The 18,963-nt window shown below is 45.2% G+C and overlaps 1 protein-coding gene across 2 annotated transcripts in view; it reads right to left on the minus strand.

Moving 5' to 3' along the window:
• ACY3 (aminoacylase 3) overlaps positions 1–18,963 on the minus strand; it is a 147,611-nt gene that overhangs the window by 66,024 nt on the left and 62,624 nt on the right. For both annotated transcript variants that reach the window (XM_073686153.1, XM_073686154.1), the window contains exon 4: positions 6,944–7,037. In XM_073686153.1, coding sequence (XP_073542254.1) covers positions 6,944–7,037 — 94 coding nt within the window. The remainder of the gene's footprint in view (positions 1–6,943; positions 7,038–18,963) is intronic.

Raw genomic sequence — 18,963 nt, forward strand, 5'->3', positions numbered from 1 at the left:
TCCATCAGCCAAACAATAAAAAAGTAATAGCTCTCAGAATAAAGCGATGCAAAAAAATATATATTTTCTATAAAATAGTTTTTGCGTAAAATCGCTAAAACATAAAAAAATATATAAATGTTGCATCGCTGTAAACATACTGACCCGAAGAATAAAGCTGCCTTATCAATTTTACCATATGCGGAATGGCATAAAAACAAAAAAAACAATTCCTAAATTCCGATTTGTTTATTCTGCCTCTCAAAAATCGCAATAGAAAGAGATAAAAAAAGTCACGTGCCTGAAAAGGGTACCAATAAAATCGTCAACTTGTCCTGCAAAAAACAAGCCATCACATGACTCTGTCGGCCGAAATATGGAAAAATTATAGCTCTCAAAATGTGGCAATGCAAAAACTAGTCTTTGCAAAAAAAAATGCGTTTTAGTGTGTGACAGCAGCCAATCATATAAACCCCAATATGAATCTGGTATCACTGTAATCGCACCGACCCGAAGAATAAAGTCATCTAATCACTTACACTGCATGAGGAATGGCATAAAAAATAAATAAAACCAATTCTTCACCTGCTGCTGATTTGTTCATTCTGCGTCCCAAAGATCGCAGTATGGCTCGGCTCACACGTATCCTGCACTCTGCGCTGAGCACTTATGCCAGGGTTTCCGTGTAAATCATTGAAATACGTGATTCAGACAGAACCCCCGGCGGAAGATGCCCTGTAATGAGGCAGATGGAGTTACCTTGGACACCGTCTGGCCTGTGATCCGGCGGTGTCTGTCTTTTTATTAGGCGTGTATAAAAGTGCTGTCAGCCACAGTTTTGTGAACCTCTGAAAAAAATAACACTGCTGAACAGAGGCCAGATGGAGTCCAGAGTAACTCTGCTACCTTATTATAGTGAATGGATACCTCAGAATAGGGTTAGGATTATCTTAGGGTTGTTGTTTAGAATATTCAAGACAATCCCTTATCAATCACTGTGCCCTGTTTGGCAGGTTTTATAGAGATCTCCATGTACAGTGTAATTCGACACTGCAGCTTGCAAAGGAGGGGGCCGACAGGCCGTGAGTGACAAAACCCCCACCAGCAGTTGTGAAGCTGCTACAGCCCGGCCATGTGGTCCTTTGTGTAAGAAGCTATAATTCAACACCGAGTTATGGGAATACTATACATCTCAGTGATAAACCAAACAGATTTTTGGGAACCTGAGGGAATGGGGAGTGTCACCCTAGCTTTAAACACAGTTCAGTGTGCCCAGATGGGGAGATACCCAGCACAGTCTTGCATGGCCCCTAGAACCCTGGTGTTTGGTATCCACGCATAGCAGGGGCCCGGCTGGGTCCGATGACACCAGAACCGGCTTCCTAGGACCGTCCAGTAAGGATGTACGGCCCATTTTAGTTTTGGGAGTTTCTTAGCTAATAGAGACCAGGGGAGGAGATTTGGGCGCAGCCAGGAGGCAGGAGTGGGAGTGATCCAGAGGGGTTAAGAACTCCAGCTGCCCTGGCTCCATTGTCTTTTTCTTGGGAAGGCCGTGACATTACGGCGTGTGGAAGGAGTCCATCTACCAAGTGAGGGCCCACAAGCCTCCCATGTGGTAGCCCCTCCCCCACAAGCCAGGCCTTTCCATCCAACCGGTAACTGACTCGTAATAACTGCTTTATATCTTTTGTACCCCGGCTATTGTATTTGTAACTCTGACCACTGTGCATGTATAACCCTTATGTATATAGCGTATTGTTTAGAGTGCCCCTAAGGTGCTTAAATATATAATTTAACCTTGGGCTGTTCTTTTATCTCAATCCACGAACCTTGTGTCCATTGTTCGGTCCAACTAACACGCTACCAGGCTTGTTTCTAGCCCGATTGTGAGGACCTGGCCACTTTCTAAATACTTTTCCAGCACTGAGCACCCCTTTTCGTCAATCTTAATTTTGTGTTTTGTTAGAAATTTGCTTGCTGTGTTTTGTTAGTGATTTGTTTGCTCATCAGTTCAACCTCAGGTATCTATTCCATTCAGTGACCATATCTCCGAGACCTTGGGCCATTGTTCTCTCCGTCACCACAGGTAGTCTCACATGCAAACCTAGGGGATGGGTTCCACCTGAGAAAATATCTCCACTAAGGCACAATTAGCTGGGGGAGGGAGGGGTGAGCTCTTCTGCCGATTCAGGAGGCTGAACCTTGTGCAGGAGAAAGGGAAGATTCATTGCTAGTCGGACTGAGAGCTGGGTGGTATCACGGGCTGCGGTCGTGATATCCATCATCCAAAGGAGCATATGCTGTGACTGCCAATATACTGGCGGGAGATACAAAAAGCTGTGGGCCAACCAAAAGTTGGGGGACAGTGGGTATCACCTGGTACGGGGCAGTGGAATTACTGATCCCAGGTTGGAAATTCTAGGACTAAGAGAATTGCCTGTTGGACATTTACCTGGAATTGCTGTTCACCGTGGTCGGAAGGAATAAAACTAATTGCATCAATAACCTGCCTAGGTGATTATTAAAATCCACAACCGCACATCTTTACACAGATATAAGTCCGTTATATCAAATAGAAACTGGTGGCAACTCTCCCAGGCTGACCAGGCTCTGCTTCACTGGAGCTAGTGAAAGAGACTCTCAGCCTGTCAGGGGTGTGAGCGAATGTGGTGCCACGTCAGCGACTAAGTGGGCCTCCTCTTCTCACTCCCTGGTGCCTTCCTGTACCTGTGTGGACATGGGGTGTCTGTGCAGAACAGTACCAATCTGACCTTATGCGTCCTTGAGGTGGGTGCGGAACGTCACTCTGTCTGATGTAATTGTGATGTCAGGCGAGAGGCGGGGTGTGGATCCATCACATTGGTGGCAGCGGTGGGATTCTGCAGGGTCCCTCTAGTGCCATTTCATCACAAGTGGTGGCAGCGGCGAGATTCTGCATGGTCTCCCTGCTGCCATATCATCACAGTTGTATTGGGGTTAGTGTTGTATTGGGGTTAGGGTTGTATTGGGGTTATGGATAGGGCTGTGTTAGGGTTAGTGTTGTGTTAGTGTTAAGATTAGAGTTTGGGTAGGGTTAGGGTTGTATTAGGGTTGGGGTTAGGGTTGTGTTAGGATTGTGTTGGGGTTGGGATTTTTTCAAAAGTAAAGAAAAAAAATAATGACTATATGGCGACTAGTGTTGCGTGCAAGTACTCGCTACTTGAGTTTGCATCGGGTGGTCGGGTATGCACCAAGTATCGCAGGTGCTCGAGTGACATGCTCGAGTCATAGCCCCGCATGTTTCGCAGCTGTTATTCAGCCAAAAAAAACACGCAGGGATTGCCTACCATACACGAGCATATATGTTCACTATACCCCTTGATAAAATCCTTGAGTGGTGTAGTTTCCAAAATGGGGTCACTTGTGGGGGGTTTCCACTGTTTAGCCAGTGCTTCTTCCCTTCTGAACCCTGCCGTGTGGCCAAACAGTGGTTTTCCCCCACATATGGTGTATCGTTGTGCTCAGGAGAAATTGCACAACAAATTTTGGGGTCCATTTTTGCCTGTTACCCTTGCAAAAATAAGAAAATTTGGGTCTAAAGTAACATTTTTGTGAAAAAAAGTTAAATATTCATTGTTTTCTTCCACATTCCAAAAATTCCAGTGAAACACCTGAAGGGTTAATAAACTTCTTGAATGTGGTTTTGGGCACCTTGAGGGGTGAAGTTTTTAGAATAAATGCCCCTCAAAGTCACTTGAAATGTGATGTGGTCCTAAAAAAATGGTTTTGTACATTTTGTTAGAAAAATGAGAAATCACTGGTCAACTTTTAACCCTTATAACTTTCTAAGAAAAAAATATTTTTTTTCCAAAATTGTTCTGAGGTAAAGTAGACATGTGGGAAATGTTATTTATTAACTATTTTGTGTGACATATCTCTCTAATTTAAGGGCATGAAAATTAAAAGTTTGAAAATTGAGAAATTTTCAAACTTTTTGCCAAATTTCAGATTTTTTCACAAATAAATGGAAGTCATATCAAATAAATTTTACCACTATCATGAAGTACAATATGTCATGAAAAAAACAGTCTCAGCATCAGTGGGATCCGTTGAAGCGTTTCAGAGTTATTACCTCATAAACTGACACTGGTCAGAATTGTAAAAATTAGCCTGGTCATTAACGTGCAAACAACCTTCAGGGGTAAAGGGGTTAATGATGTAAATTACATTTTTTACTGAGGCCCTCCACTACGCCTCTTCAAATTGGTATTGGAGTGTGTCCTAATTTTTGGCAGCCCTTGCACTTACTGTATACGCAGTAACAGTATAGGAGACCCACTCCTTAATAATGGGAATGCTAATACAAATTGATTCTATATTCTACAATATTAACTCTTATCTGAAATTCATATACGGGGGAGCTATCAAAATATGGATGGCGTATTACGTGCATCCAGACAGGGATTATTGCCTTATTCTCTTGCTGCGGCAAGAAAAAAATATATATTCTATTCCCTATTGATACCGCTGTTACCTAACACCTGTCCCTATTCTAAATGCAGCTTTCATCAGCTGTAAATGAGTGTTCATTCCGGTCGCATACATCTCTTACCCTGTCTATAACTTGAATGCTTTCTTCCAAAAATCATTGACAGATTCATGTTTTTTAATACAATCTACACTCAGAAATTCATTAAAGCAGGCAGGGTTGCTTGCGTTCCTCCGCAGTTTGGTGCTGCTACGTCAGGGATTATTGTATTATACTCCGTGGTGCAAAAAAAAAATAAATTCTATTCCCTATCGATACCGCTGTTAGCTGCATTTAAAATAGGGACAGGTGTTAGGTATCATCAGCTGGAAATGAGTGTTCATTCCGGTCACATACATCTCTATAACAATCCATAAGTTGATTGCTTTTTTCCAAAAATCATTGACAGATTCATGTTTTTAATATAGTCTGCACTCAGAAATTTATCAAATCAGGCAGGGTTGCTTGCGTTCCTCCATAGTTTGGTGCTGCCATGTACCCAAAAATCCCTTCGGGGCCGGTTAAAATCTATTTTTTAAATTGTACAATATTACCTCTCTTATCTGCTATTTATGTACGGGTGAGCTATAGCAGTAGAGATAGCATATTACAGGCATCTAGTCAGGGATTATTGCATTATACTCCCTGCTGAAAAAAAAATTCTATTCCCTATTGATACTGCTGTTAGCTGCATTTAGAATAGGGACAGGTGCAAGATATCATCAGCTGGTAATGAGTGTTCATTCTGGTCACATACATATCTTCCACAGTGCATAACTTGATTGATTCTTTTCCATGCTCTCATTGACCGATTCATAATTTTTACGGTGATCTGTACTCAAAAATTTATTGAAGTTGGCAGAAATTTTTCAAAATTGACAGAAATTAATCAAAGTTCAAAAAAATGTACTGATTTAATGTGTCTATTTGCAGTTTCTCTGTAGCTTCTGAATGTAAGAGGTAGTGGTAGGAGACTTGGCGCTACTGGAGCTGGAATTACCACTTCAGAACTCTCCAGTGCTTTGTTTCCATCCATTTCTGGGTGCTTCTTGAAGTATGTTTGGGGTCATTGTCCTGCTGGAAGACCCATGACCTAGGATGCAAACCCAGATATATGACACTGGGCACTACATTGCGACCCAAAAGTATTTGAGAATCTTAACATTTCATGATGCCTTGCACACAGTCAAGGCACCCTGTGCCAGAGACAGCTAAGCAACCCCTAAATATCTTTGAATCTCCACCATATTTGACTGTAAGTACTGTGTTCTTTTATTTGTAGGCCTCATTGCATTTACAGTAAACAGTTGAATGATGTGCATTACCAAAAAGCTCTATCTTGGTCTCATCTGTCCCCAAGACACCTGCTGGCCCTCTAAAAATAGTGGAGGCCATATGCTGGCACTCTATAAATTGTGAGGGCCGCCTGCTGGACATCCAAGTTTCAAACTTTACAGAATATATACAGAAAAGAAAATTTGACCACCTCAGATGGATACGTTATATTGCAGTAGTAATATATGGCTATGCAAAGTATAGCCAGCTGATGGCCCACTAACAATAGTGAAGGCAGACTGCTGGCCCTGTAAAAATAGGCTTTCTGACTTTCAGAGTCCCTCTTTCATAAATGAAACAGTATGTGTCTGATCATGTCTCACACTCCGTATGGCCAGAAAATTTACTGATGAATGTATTTCATAGCCCAAGGTGTACAGAATCATTTTTGGTTATTTATTTTGCCTTATATACAAGTCATTACCCTGGAAAGAATGTTTCTTAACATTTTTCCCAGGAAAATCCATTTTAGCTTTGTTTTTGTATGTTTTATTGTCAGTCCGTAAAAGTGGCGTAATACTCTGACAACCTTGTTGACAGCAGTGACCTGCTGTTCCCATGTCATTTCAGCACTGTTTCCATCGCTTTGACCAATTTTTAGGCCCCCTCCAGACCTTTGGGGGGCCGCCAGAAAACGGCGTGAGTTTCCCATTGACTTACATTGTACTCGTTACTCGGGTCGAGCACCCGAGCATTACGGTTTCCTCGACCCGAGTAACGAGTACCCGAGCATTTTAGTGCTCGCTCATCAGAGGATAAAAACTTTGATGGGAGTTCTTCTTTAACTTGTCTATCCATTCTTTGATTTCCACAATTACACGACTTTTCCTTTTGGTGTTACAATGTCAATGTTGATGAGTGCAGATATACAAGTATATGGATTATAGAGGCAAAGCCAAAATTTAACATGATGCAGTGACTCTTTTCTATTTTCTAAGCTGAAAGGCATTATATAAAACAAGTGAAGGATTATTATTATATGTGTGCCTCTCAGGCATAACTAGTCCTATAAGGTAAAAGGAAAAAATATAGATAATTTAATTAGTATAAATGGCACATCACTAAACAGCCTGAAACATACATCTGCACATGCTTAATATATATATTCCTACTTGTACTCACCAATGCCAGCTTTACCAACAGAACACAAATCATACAATGCTGATCCAGGTTCCGTGTACAGATATATTCGTGGGTCAAATTTTGGAAGGTGGGTCTGAAAGTAAGGATCATATGCGTTAGCGGAAACTTTATGACAAATTCTATCCTTTCTGCTATTTTAGATATATTAAAAAAAAAACTCAAAACTACTCCAATATGTTGGTTCGCATCCCTTATTGACCCCACGGGTCTTTTCAGTCATGAGTCCAAAAATAATCCAAAAACTGAAATAAATGAGCCTTGCCTATTGCACATGTTAAAGTTTCTATGACTATATTGCAGCAGCATACTAATAAACATGTAACAGCAGCAGAGTGTGCTTACGTATATGCTATTACAGTGGTTGTCCACAACATGTCAGATGTCTAATGATCATATATTGATGATCTAGATTAGGTCATCAGTATCGAAGTAGTAAACAACCCCTTTATTGTAATGGCCTCCAGTACATTAAGCAACATTTTAGGAGAAGCATTAGACCTATAACAGGAGAGAATTTATTGTAAACATGCCAACACTATACATACCACTACCCAAATAGCAAAAAAAGCGCAAGATTAGAAGGAAACTATCTGGGAATAAATTAATACACAATTCAAATATAATAATAAATATTTTTATTAATTGAAAAGACACCTCATGACAAAGACGATTAAAAAAATATACACATAACAATTAAAATGAAAAACAGGGAGGGCAAGGAAACATCAGCAGCATGTAGACATAGAGAACAACCAAAATCTAAGTAAAGTGCACAGTGCCAATATTATAAAAATCTATTTAATGTTTATAAAAAGTGTGTAAATACACCCACTGAATAATATAGCCTAATATAGTCTCTATGCAGTTCTAAAAAGTGCATGGTGCTAATACCTAATAAAGTGCTTGAATAATAAATAAATATATGACAGTACCCATGAAATACAAGCACCTTATTTTACAAGCCATGATTGGTTGATCTATAATCTCCGGGGCTATACAGTGCGTATCAGCCTTCCCCCACTTCATCACTCCCTGAAGAAGCCCGTGTGAAACACGCATTGGAGTGGGGGACGGCACGGACGCATCCTCAGCCTGGCTCATGGTTAGTCACTCTTTATTTATACCTATGTGTTATCGGCCCATTTTTTAACAGTTTGTAACCCGCCCCCTTATCTAATAAATAAAAACACAACACACTGCGTGACATTGGAGTGTTAGGGTATGTGCACACGATGCAGAAATGCTCAGGATTTTTTCCTGAGCGTTTCTGCATCTCTCTGGCAGGAAAAAACGCATGCGGATTGTACATGCGGTTTCCTGCCAGGGACATGCGGAAATGAAGCGGTCTTCACTTTCATTTCCGCATGCGGATTGACAAGCGCTTTCCAGGCGATTTTAGCATCACTTGGAAAGTGCTTGTCAACTTTACACTATATAAATCCATGCAGCCGGCATGGATTTATATAGTGTGTGAATGTCAAAAAATAAAAAATAAATCTATACTTTACCCTCTGATGGCCCCCGGTGTCTTGCTTCATCGGTCCCGGCTGCCGGCAGTGAAGACTTTAGGACCTTCCGACGTCAGCGTCACGTGACCCGTCACATGACTCTGACGTCAGCGAAGGTCCTTCTTCATTCAACCGCGAAGTGCGCGGGAAGCCGGCAGGACGCAGCGCGGGCCGTCAGAAGGTGAGAATATATATATTTTTTATTTTATTCTTTTTTTTTTAATGGTACCTGGGTCTGGATGAGAGTCCTCTCATCCACACCCGGGTACCATCCGCACATTAGACCGCATGAAAAGCGCATCAACATATACAGTGATGCGGATTCCATGCGGTCTAATGCAAGTCAATGGCGGCAAAAGAGCAGCGTTTCCGCAAAATTAATTGACATGCTGCGGATTTTTGACCGCAGCGTTTACGCTGCGGAAAAATCCGCATCATGGGCACAGCACATGCGGATTTCCATTGGGGAACATTGCTGCCCTTCTACCATGCGTTTTTCATGCGTTTCCGCGGCGTTTACGCAACTGCAAAAATGCCGCGGAAACGCATGAAAAACGCATCGTGTGAACTCAGCCTTAAGGCCACAGCAGCCTTGTTTATTCAAAAAACTATAATAACAAACAGTCTTAAATAACCAGCAAAAGGAGGGGGGGGATTGAAGGTTCAACACCATTCAAATGTAATGCAACAACAGCTTCTCCACACCGCCTCCGGCCGCACCGCACTGGCTCGGGGGCCCCAGCTATATGCTACCCAAACCAAGCTGTCCCACTGGGACCTAGCCCAGTAGGGACCTGCTTCTACTTTTTAATAACCTTTAAAGATCTAAGGAGTCAATGCCGGCACTGGACTCCTCCCATCCTTCAGTGCAACCACCACCTTCAAAACCCCCCTCCTTTTACACCACAGCGAGCAAGCATGAAACTTTATGCATGCGAGTCCCGCCACACCAAAACCGCCTTTTCCACTTCTTCCATGAAGGAAAGGGCCCACAAATCAATCCCGATTGTATTCAAATGAACCCCATTAGATCTGAGAAATTCTCGAGAAGGAACTTCCAACTCCCGATGTCGTACTACCATACCACCATTCCTTGCAATGAACCGGGAAACCTCTCTATTAACTTTACTGCACACTTTGTTAATCCTTTCCACCGACCTAGCATTTTTCCAGGCCAGCCGCGCCACAATATCCAACCACACAATAACCAAACCCAGGTAAGATGCCAACAATCTGAAGCAATCATATTTTATGTCCTGAATCAACTCACGCGACACCCTGGAGCCCAAATCATTACCACCCGCATGGAGAACTAAAACATCGGATGGCCTCTCCAAAGTAATGTGAAAATGCAGTTCTGACATTACCCTGTTCCATTGCAAACCCCTGATTCTGATCCACCGGACCAGGGCCAACTCCTTTGCTAACGCCCAACTGGCGGCCCGACGGTCTCGCCCGAATAGCTCCCCAATAGACATAGGAATGGCCTAATACCCAGGGCCGGCGTCACCACCCGGCGCACCCGGGCAAGTGCCGGGGCCCTGGAGAGAAAGGGGGGCCCACAGTCATCTGGGTTGCTTGCTAATCTACTATCGCTATGAGCCTATGTGTCATGTGTGAGAGCGGCGCTGCGGTACTGACCGCAGCGTCCTTGGTGACCGCCGCCTCTTCTGGACAGCGGGGGGCCCGCACTCACCTCGGTTGCTATGTGAGCGCTGCCCGCCGCGTCCTTGGTTACCGCCGGCCGGCAGATGCATCCTTAGCCTCCTCTCTCCTCCGGCTATTGAGTGCTCAGTGCCGCATAGGCGCATGCGCGGGTTCCAGCAGCGGCGGCAGACATCCAGTCAGATGGTGGCAGTGCTGTGCACCATCTATTCTTACCGCAACTGCACTGCCTTCTGACTGAGTCCCTCCTCCGAGCTCGAGCTCCTCGGAAATCAAGAGCCAGCCACAGCCAGCACACACTGCGTCCGACCGCCGGCAACTTTTTCTGTGCAAGTCTTGCTGGCATCGTATCAATGTCTTTCTATCTATAGATACATGATGTCACAGTGATAGTCACATCTCACATGCATTATCATGTATCTATAATCTATAAATAGAAAGACATAGATATATAGTCAAGCTAAGTCAACTCAGCACAGTCAGCAACACACTTACTACTACTAAGCACAGCACTGTCTGCAGTCTCTCTGCAGCATCTTAGGAAATCCTGGTTCAGCCTAGTAGTGGCCTGTCTGTGTGGAATGGCAGAGAAGGAAGGGGCAGCAGGCAGGGCAGCAGGGGTAGGCATGCCGCATGAATCATGATGGTGCCTGGCTGCTCTTCAGATGCTATAGGAGGAGACTGGAGGGCTATACTTAATGGTGTGCCGTGTGCGTATCTATGTGTGGCTGCACTGGCCAGTCCCTTCTTCTGGCACTGTCTGACCATGACCACCCACTGGTGCCATTCCATTTCCACTTTGTGGAGACTGTCACTGGGTGAATTACTGCCATTGCTCCTCCTGTCAGCACACTGCAGTATAAACAGGAAGCCCTGTCTGTGAGAAATGGCAGAGAAGGAATGGAACATGCAGGGATGTTGGTGATGGTGGGTCAGAGTCAGACCATTAAGTATAGCCCTCCAGTCCCCTCCTACAGCATCTGCAGAGCAGCCAGGCACCATCATGCGGCATGCCTACCCCTGCTCTGCCTGCTGCCCATTCCTTCTCTGCCATTCCACACAGACAGGCCACTACTAGGCCGAACCAGAATTTCCTAAGATGCTGCAGACAGTGCTGTGCTTAGTAGTAGTGTGTGCTGCTGACTATATATGGTGGCAGTTTGCTGATCCAGAGGAGGGGTATATTGTAATTGTGACCCCTTCTCCTGGCACGGACCACCCAGTGGTGCCCATCTCCACTATGTGGGGTGAGTTACTGCTAGCAGACTCCAGTCCTGAGATGATGTGGCGGGGGTTAGCTGCTGGCTAATAACACTGCTGTCCTGACCCTGTGCCATCCTGGTGAGGACTGTGACATCTGTAATAGCTGTGGCCCTCTGTTCTGTAATAGCACAGTGCCTGTCAGGCCGTCCTGTGTATTATATCAATCCATTCATGCTGTGATAACAGTACCTGTGTGTTGTAGAGAAGTGTCCAATACTGACAATACTGTGTCATATATATATTATCTTATTGTCCTACAAGTATAGTATTAGTTTCAGTCTTCTGTGCTATAGTTAAGGAGCGGTTAGTAGCTCCATCTTTGATCTTTGTGCGGCTGCCTGCCCCATCTCTTTATGTTGTGGACGGCTGCTGGAGTTCTGACAATATCTGTAAACACTGTGGAATATGGAGTTATATAAGTGAGCAATGAAGCATAATAAATTATCTGACCATAAGGGTATGATAATGTGCACATCATCTGTACAGGCAGCGTTTTGAACGCAGTATACTTCAGGTGAATCCGCATGTGTTCATTGAGACATGCAGATTCACTGCATGCTATACATTACAGTGATTTAATTTCTCTTGCGGAAACTAGTGTCTCCGCAAGAGAAATTGACATGCTGCGGTCTGGAAAGACGCGCCTCATGTCAGTGACCACAGGTGATCCGCAGGTACACGGAGACACATAGTGGACATAGGATTTCTACAAATCCCATCCACTATGCTGTAACAGCTGGCCGCTGCGGGTTTGATGTCGGATAACACGCAGCGTCAAACCAGCAGCAACTCCTGACCGTATGCACATACCCTAATGCTATTTTACCTAGCTGCTGTCTCTGGTGTTCTGCATTAGTAACTCTGTGACATGGTGATCAGGGCCAGCGTCGCCCCCCCCCCCCGACTTGATGCATTTAAAAAATGGTTGCAGTTGGTCTCTGTTGGTCTTTATTATTGTTCTTAATCCCCGTGACCACTGGAGCAAATCACTAGCCTTTGATGTCATGCTGTTATTCGCAGGTTCAAAATGGAATATATGGTCTGAATTACCATTTTTGTAAAGGGTACACTGCTGAGGACAGTTTCTACTGGTAGGGTACATTTATCAATATTCCGTTTACCTCTAATACTACAGGTACTGAAACCCTGAAACCTGTGGACCCTAGATCACAGCATCTATGTGGCACCTACTCAAAGAGTGACGCAGTGCTGAAACACTACTATCAGGATTTGTTTTCCAGAACCCACGCGTGGACTGGTGCAGGTTAGTGACCAATCATTAGTAAATATTACAACACCAGTGTGAACTCAACCTAAACCACTTTACCATTACAAAAATACATTCTCCTTTGCATATTATGTGGGCAAGGAAGAAGGAACTTCAGCGGAAGTGATATAAAAATAAACATCACCAAATAAATCAATCGCAAGCTAGAAGAACCAAGCAGAAGTAATTCTGTATAGACAAAATGGTTGCTGTGAAAAATCAAAATGTTGAAAACTACAGACTGAAATTGCCTTGATTTCACTTCTTCATTAGGCCAAAATGGATAAGAGTGATCAAGGCCAAGAACTTTCAGGCGAACAGGTGTGGCACCCCTGAGGGGGATTACCACAGGATCCATAGGTGCAGGGAGAGATGTACACTTGGGCACACACAACACCTTCCACCCCAGGTCTGAGGGGAGGAGTCAGTTTCCAGGGAGACAGCAAAGCGGTAGTTAGTCTAGAGACGGGTGAAGGAGGAGAGAGACACGGAGAGCTGTTGGCGGAGGACCAGTTAAGCCCTGAACTAGGAAACTGGTCTGTGTTGTGAAGTGCCCTAGAGAGAGGGACGGAGGCTAGAAGGAGAAAGAAAGAGATAAAACTATTATCCCTTTAGCTCACCCGGACACCGGAGTCCGAGATTGCTATTAATTCAGGAATAGCATAGAAAACCCGGACAGATCAGGAGGATCTACTCCCCTGAAGAAGAAGGGGAAAGAGTTGCCAAACTTGACCAAGTATAGGACCAGGGGCTCAAAAAGAGAATTGGTAGCCCAAAGGTCCTCATTGTCAGTTGTGGAGAAGGACCCCAAAGAAAGTAAAAGGTGGCAGGTTCAGCTTAAGGCAGGACTGATCCCAAACAACGCACACATTGTTAGAGGAGGCCTCACAAATCTCCAGGGTGAGTAGCTCTACCTGCACCGAAAACCTGGTTACCCTCCTGAACTGTACCTGTTACCGGACATCAGTAAAAGAAAGGTACTGAAACAAAGTCTTAATATGTGTGTGCCTACTTTGACATTACTGCCTATAGCGTTCGTACAAGCCGTATGCCGATCACCTCAGCGACCATTCACAGCGCTGGTAACCGATTTTACCAGTTACCACAGGAGGCGTCAGGACAGGATTTTTCTCCAGTTACTGGAACTGATCTCTGAATTTGATTTGGTTCTGAAGGAGCACTTGCAGCGTGCTAAAGAAGGCACAAATGTGCATTATTTGAGCAAAGATATGCAAAACAACTTTTTAAAGCTGATTGGAGATGCAGTAATTAAAATGATAATTGAAAAAGTAAAGCGAGCAAAATTTTTCAGCATAATTGTAGACTGCACACCAGACATCTCTAAGCAAGAGCAGTTGTCCCTTGTGTTGCGATATGTGGACATGGATGAAATGAGCAAAACTGTGGAGGTCAAAGAAAGCTTCTTGGAATTTCTGCATGTCGCAGACACAACCGGAAGAGGCCTAGCAACAGTTGTTCTAGAAAGATTAACAGAACAGCATCAGTTGTGTGTCTCGGATATTCGTGGCCAGTGCTATGACAATGGAGCTATTATGAGGGGATAATACAAAGGAGTGCAGGCTATTGTTTTAGAGAAAACCCCTTATGCATTCTTTGTGCCATGTTCTCCACATAACTGGAATCTTGTAGTTGTACATGCTGCAGAGAGTGCCAACCGATCAAAACAGTTTTATGACCTTTTGAGTTGCATTTATGCGTTTTTCTCTGTAGCAACTAAGAGATGGGAAGTGGCCTGTTTGCATTTGTCACAATTAACACTGAAGGCTCTGTCTCAGACACGATGGTGTGCTCGGCTTGAATCAGTGAAAGCCATTTTGTTTCAGTTTCCTCAGCTTGTTGAAGCTTTAGAAGTTTTTGTACATGGCACTAAATATTCCAGTGACACATACAGTGAAGCAAAGATTCTATTGGATTCACTATGCACATGTAGCGTCCCGAGGGTTCGGCCGCTACAGGGGTATTGCACCTCTGCCAGAGGTGTGATATTCCACTCCCGGGTAAGGATGGGATGTGGACCGGGACTCGGTTAGCTGCATGCATCACACACACCCCATTTCCGGGGGACAGCTCAACGGTGCTCCAATTTATATAGTAATGCAGGCACGACAGAGCATGTCCCTGGCTGGAGTGGGGAGGGGGAGGAATACCCAGTGATGTAGGAGCAGGAGGGGACGGTTTCTGGGCATAGATAGGAGCTCATTGGTTGCTTGTCACCTGAGCTCACACACTAGGGGAAGGTATATAAGGTGGGCACCATCTTGGTTCAGGGAGAAGAAGTTCAGTTCAGTCAGTGGAGTGAGAGAAGGAGTTCAGCCGGAGAGGGCTGACAGGGAGCTGTGGCTCAGTCTGGGCCCAGCTCCACGAGGCAGGCCTAGGGTGAAGGCCAGAGCCAACAGAAAGGAACAGAAACAGAAAGGAACAGAAACAGAAATGAACAGCGAAGAAAGAGAAGTACCCAAAGTGTAGAAGGGCCCAGAGACACGAAGGCAGAAGGAACCCTAAGGACCCAGGAGATTGCGGGTGACGGGTTGGCAGAACAGGGTATCGGATCCCAAGTTGGTGGAGGTGACTAATCCTTAACCAAAAACCGGTGGTCGTGATCATTTACTGGTGCGACCCCCCACTACACCTACTAGGAAGGCACACCACATAGGGTCAGGAAAGTGGGCACCCAGCCCTCCCAGGAGAAGACCCGAGGCAGCTGGACAGGAGTAGTGTCACTGGTGGGGCACGGCCAACGAAAGGATAAAAGGGAGTCCTATGCCACACTCCGGAATTATCTGGGGGTTGATCAAGCCCCCTGCTTGGTGGACGCAGCACGGCTCAGGCGGTCCTACCTGTGCACAAGTGACCTGGATGAGAACTGTGAGTAAAGAACCTGAACTGCAACACCTTGTCTCTGTGCATTCTCACCGCGTCAGCACTACTAGTACTGGGGCGCCCTGCACCACAACCACCATCATCACTCTACACTGCCCTGAGGCTAAACTCCTCCCGTGGGGAGTTATACTACACTCTGCTGCCCTCACAACATCAGCCTCAGAGGTCTGCTCAGCAGCGGCGGTTCTTATTGACCGCAATCCACGGGTGGCGTAGTCAGACATTGCAAAGCACATAATAGACTACCACTGGTCTGACCACCCTGAGCCATGGGACCGGGTCGCCACTACTACTCCCAGCATTGCCCTGAAGCCCGGTCTCGGGTGCCCCCCCCACGGCCCAGGGGGCGCGTCACACACACCCTTTTGTTGTATCATTATGTGTTTGGTATGACATTTTGCTGCAGATTAACCAAATCAGCCTAGCTGTACAGACGAAAAATATGAACCTTTCTAACACTATTCCACTGGTTGAGTCCACAACTACTGCCTTCACAGAGTATTTGGCATCGGGGTTCAAACAAGCAGAAAGTAAAGCTGCGGATATATGTAAGAAACTTGATATACCTACCGAGTACCCAGCAAACAGAATTTGGAAAAAAACTCGCCAATGCTATGATAAAGATTGCCAAGAGCCAGCATGCCAACAAGCAAGTGGAACATTATTTTTAAATGCAAGAATAGAGTTTGAAGAGACATTCTTCAAGCCTTTACTTAAAACTGTGCTTGAGGAAATAGAAACAAGATTCGTTTTCTTAAAAAAATTCACTGCCAAGTTTGGATTTCTCAATGACATCAAGAAAGCAAGCAACTGACTTGCCGACATTAGAACAATAGTGTTTAAACTTTACTGATCCAGCAGTTGATGGAGAGATTCTTCTGGAAGAACTGAAGACACTGGGTAGGATGCTGCCCGATCATCTAAGTCCACAGGAAACTTTGCAATATGTGTTCTCTAATTCACTGAATCTGGCATTCCCAAATCTGGTATTGGCTTTGAAGCTACTGCTCACAGTGCCCGTTTCAGTTGCGTCAGCTGAAAGAAGCTTCAGCAAACTGAAGCTTATTAAAAACTTTCTCAGGTCCCAGATATCTCAAGACAGGTTAAATGCATTGGCAATTCTTTCAATTGAATCACAAGAAGCAGAATGTGTAGATTTTAATCAAGTTATACGTTCTTTTGCTGCTGAAAAAACCAGGAGAAAAGTTTTTTTAGTGATTTCAAATCACATTATCTACTGTTTGTCACCTAATTGCTCTACTGGTTTTGTTTTTTTTTATGGCTCTTTTAGGCTGCATTCTTGCACATGCCACTATTGGGGTTAATGTTTTGCATCAGTATTACTAACCCAACCTCGAGCAAATTCAAAACACCGAATGGGGATAATAAATACTGATGTAATGCTGCAACCCATTTTGTAGTTCCTTCACTTTTTGCACTTTTACAAAAGTTCTGTGTTAATGTTTTCCATTGTTTACTTTAAAAAGTTTTCCATTCAAATTTTTTTGGATTTAATGTGTGCCGTTTTTTCTTTGCAAGGAGTTCAGCTCAGAATAAAAGGCTGACTGGAACTGAGGGAGGAGGTAGGTCACAAGAATTGGCACATACAGGGTTGACTTGCATAAATCCCCTCTGATGTATGATGACTCGCCCCCTGGGCCGTGGGGCACTCGGATCTGGGCAGTAGGGGGGACGATGGGAGTAGTAGTGGCGACCCGGTTCCGTGGCTCAGGGTGGTCAGACCATTTGTAGTCTGCTACGTGCTTCAGATAATGTCCGACTACGCCACCCGTGGATTGCGGTTATTAGGAACTGCCGCTGCATGCAGACCGCTGGGGCTGATGAGGTGTGCAGCTAGGGTAGTGTGACTCCCCACGGGAAGAGTGCGGCCCCAGGGCAGTGTAGTGGATGGTGGGAGTGCTGGTGGTGAAGGTCCCAGTACCGGTAGTGCCGGAGGAGCGAAGGAGCACACGGACAACAAGTTACAGTCCAGGGTCTTTACTCACAGTTCGTTTGTCCCGGGTCACTTCCATCGGCAGTGACCGCCCAAGCCGTGCTTCGTCCACCAGGTGTGGGGCTCGGTCAACTCCCAAGCAGTCAAGAGCATGGCACAGGACCCCCTTTAATCCTTTCTCTGGCCTGCCTCACCAGTGACCCACTTTTGTCCGGCTGCCGCGGACTTGTGCGGTTAAACGTGGGCCCCGTCCTCCGCTGTCCTATATGGTGCCTTCCTAGCAGATTTGATGAGGTGTCGCACCAATAGATGATCACGACGACCGGTGTTTGGCTGAGGGTTGTTTCTCCTCCACCAACTTGGGATCCGGTACCCTTAATCTGCCTGACCCTGCACCCTGGATTCTCGTGGGTTCTTAGGGTCCCGTCCACCTTCTTGTTCCTGAGCCCTTCTGTTTCTCTGTCTCTCCTTCTCTTTCGCTGTTCCTTTCTGTTCCTTTCTGTTCCGTTCTCTTGGAGCTGAGATGAGCCAAAATCCCAGCTCCCCTTCACCTCCTCCTCGGCCTCTCACTAGGCCCTCCTGGAGTAGAGCTCCTACAGAGCCTCTACTCCCTGTCTTCTCCTCTGGCTGAACTGACCGAACGAACCTAGATCTAAGATGGTGCCCACCTTTTATACCTCCCTCTGACCATGAGCCCAGGTGACCAGCAACCAATGGGCTCCTATCTACGCTCAGGAACCAACCCCTATCTGCCCCTACAGCACTGGGTGTTCCACCCCCCTCCCCACTCCAGGCAGGGACATAATCGGTCGTGCCTGCACTTATGTCTAGTGGGAGCACCGTTGAGCTGTCCCTCGGAAATGGGGTGTGTGTGCTGTATGCAGCTAACTGAGCCCTGGTCCATACTCCATCCTTACCCGGGAGTGGAATATCACACCTTTGGACTGAGGTGCAATACCCCTGTAGCGGCCGAACCCTCGGGGCGCTACATTCCCCCCTGGTAAAGCACAGCACGTCCTCGGGCTGGAAAAGAGCAAAAACAGATAATTACAGGACATGCAAAACTTTTTTAAAACTTTTCACATCAGAAAACAGGCAACATGGTTCAATTCCCTTTATGGGAAACGCTTTCCTTTTCTTGTCACACTATTATAAAACACTTTGCTAATGCCTCTGGAACTCTTTTGTCATATAAAACACCTTGTAAAACATTTGCATTATCACCTAGCAGCATATTAAACGTTCTCATGTAAAACATTTTTAAGTAAAGCACATTCTTGGATTCTTGGATCATGGCCGTGGTGCAACTTGCGACCAGGTAAAGGTGCAACAGTCCAGTAAATCTTGAGGTAGGCGTTGCGGTTTTTGTATAAAACCAGTAGGGGGCGCTTTAGGAAGCGCAACTATATACAAGGGATTTGACCGCTCTCAGTCCTCGGCC

The sequence above is a fragment of the Phyllobates terribilis genome, unplaced genomic scaffold (genome assembly GCF_046119375.1).
Source record: "Phyllobates terribilis strain yellow unplaced genomic scaffold, ASM4611937v1 Scaffold_5__5_contigs__length_657084704, whole genome shotgun sequence".
Lineage (NCBI taxonomy): Eukaryota > Metazoa > Chordata > Amphibia > Anura > Dendrobatidae > Phyllobates > Phyllobates terribilis.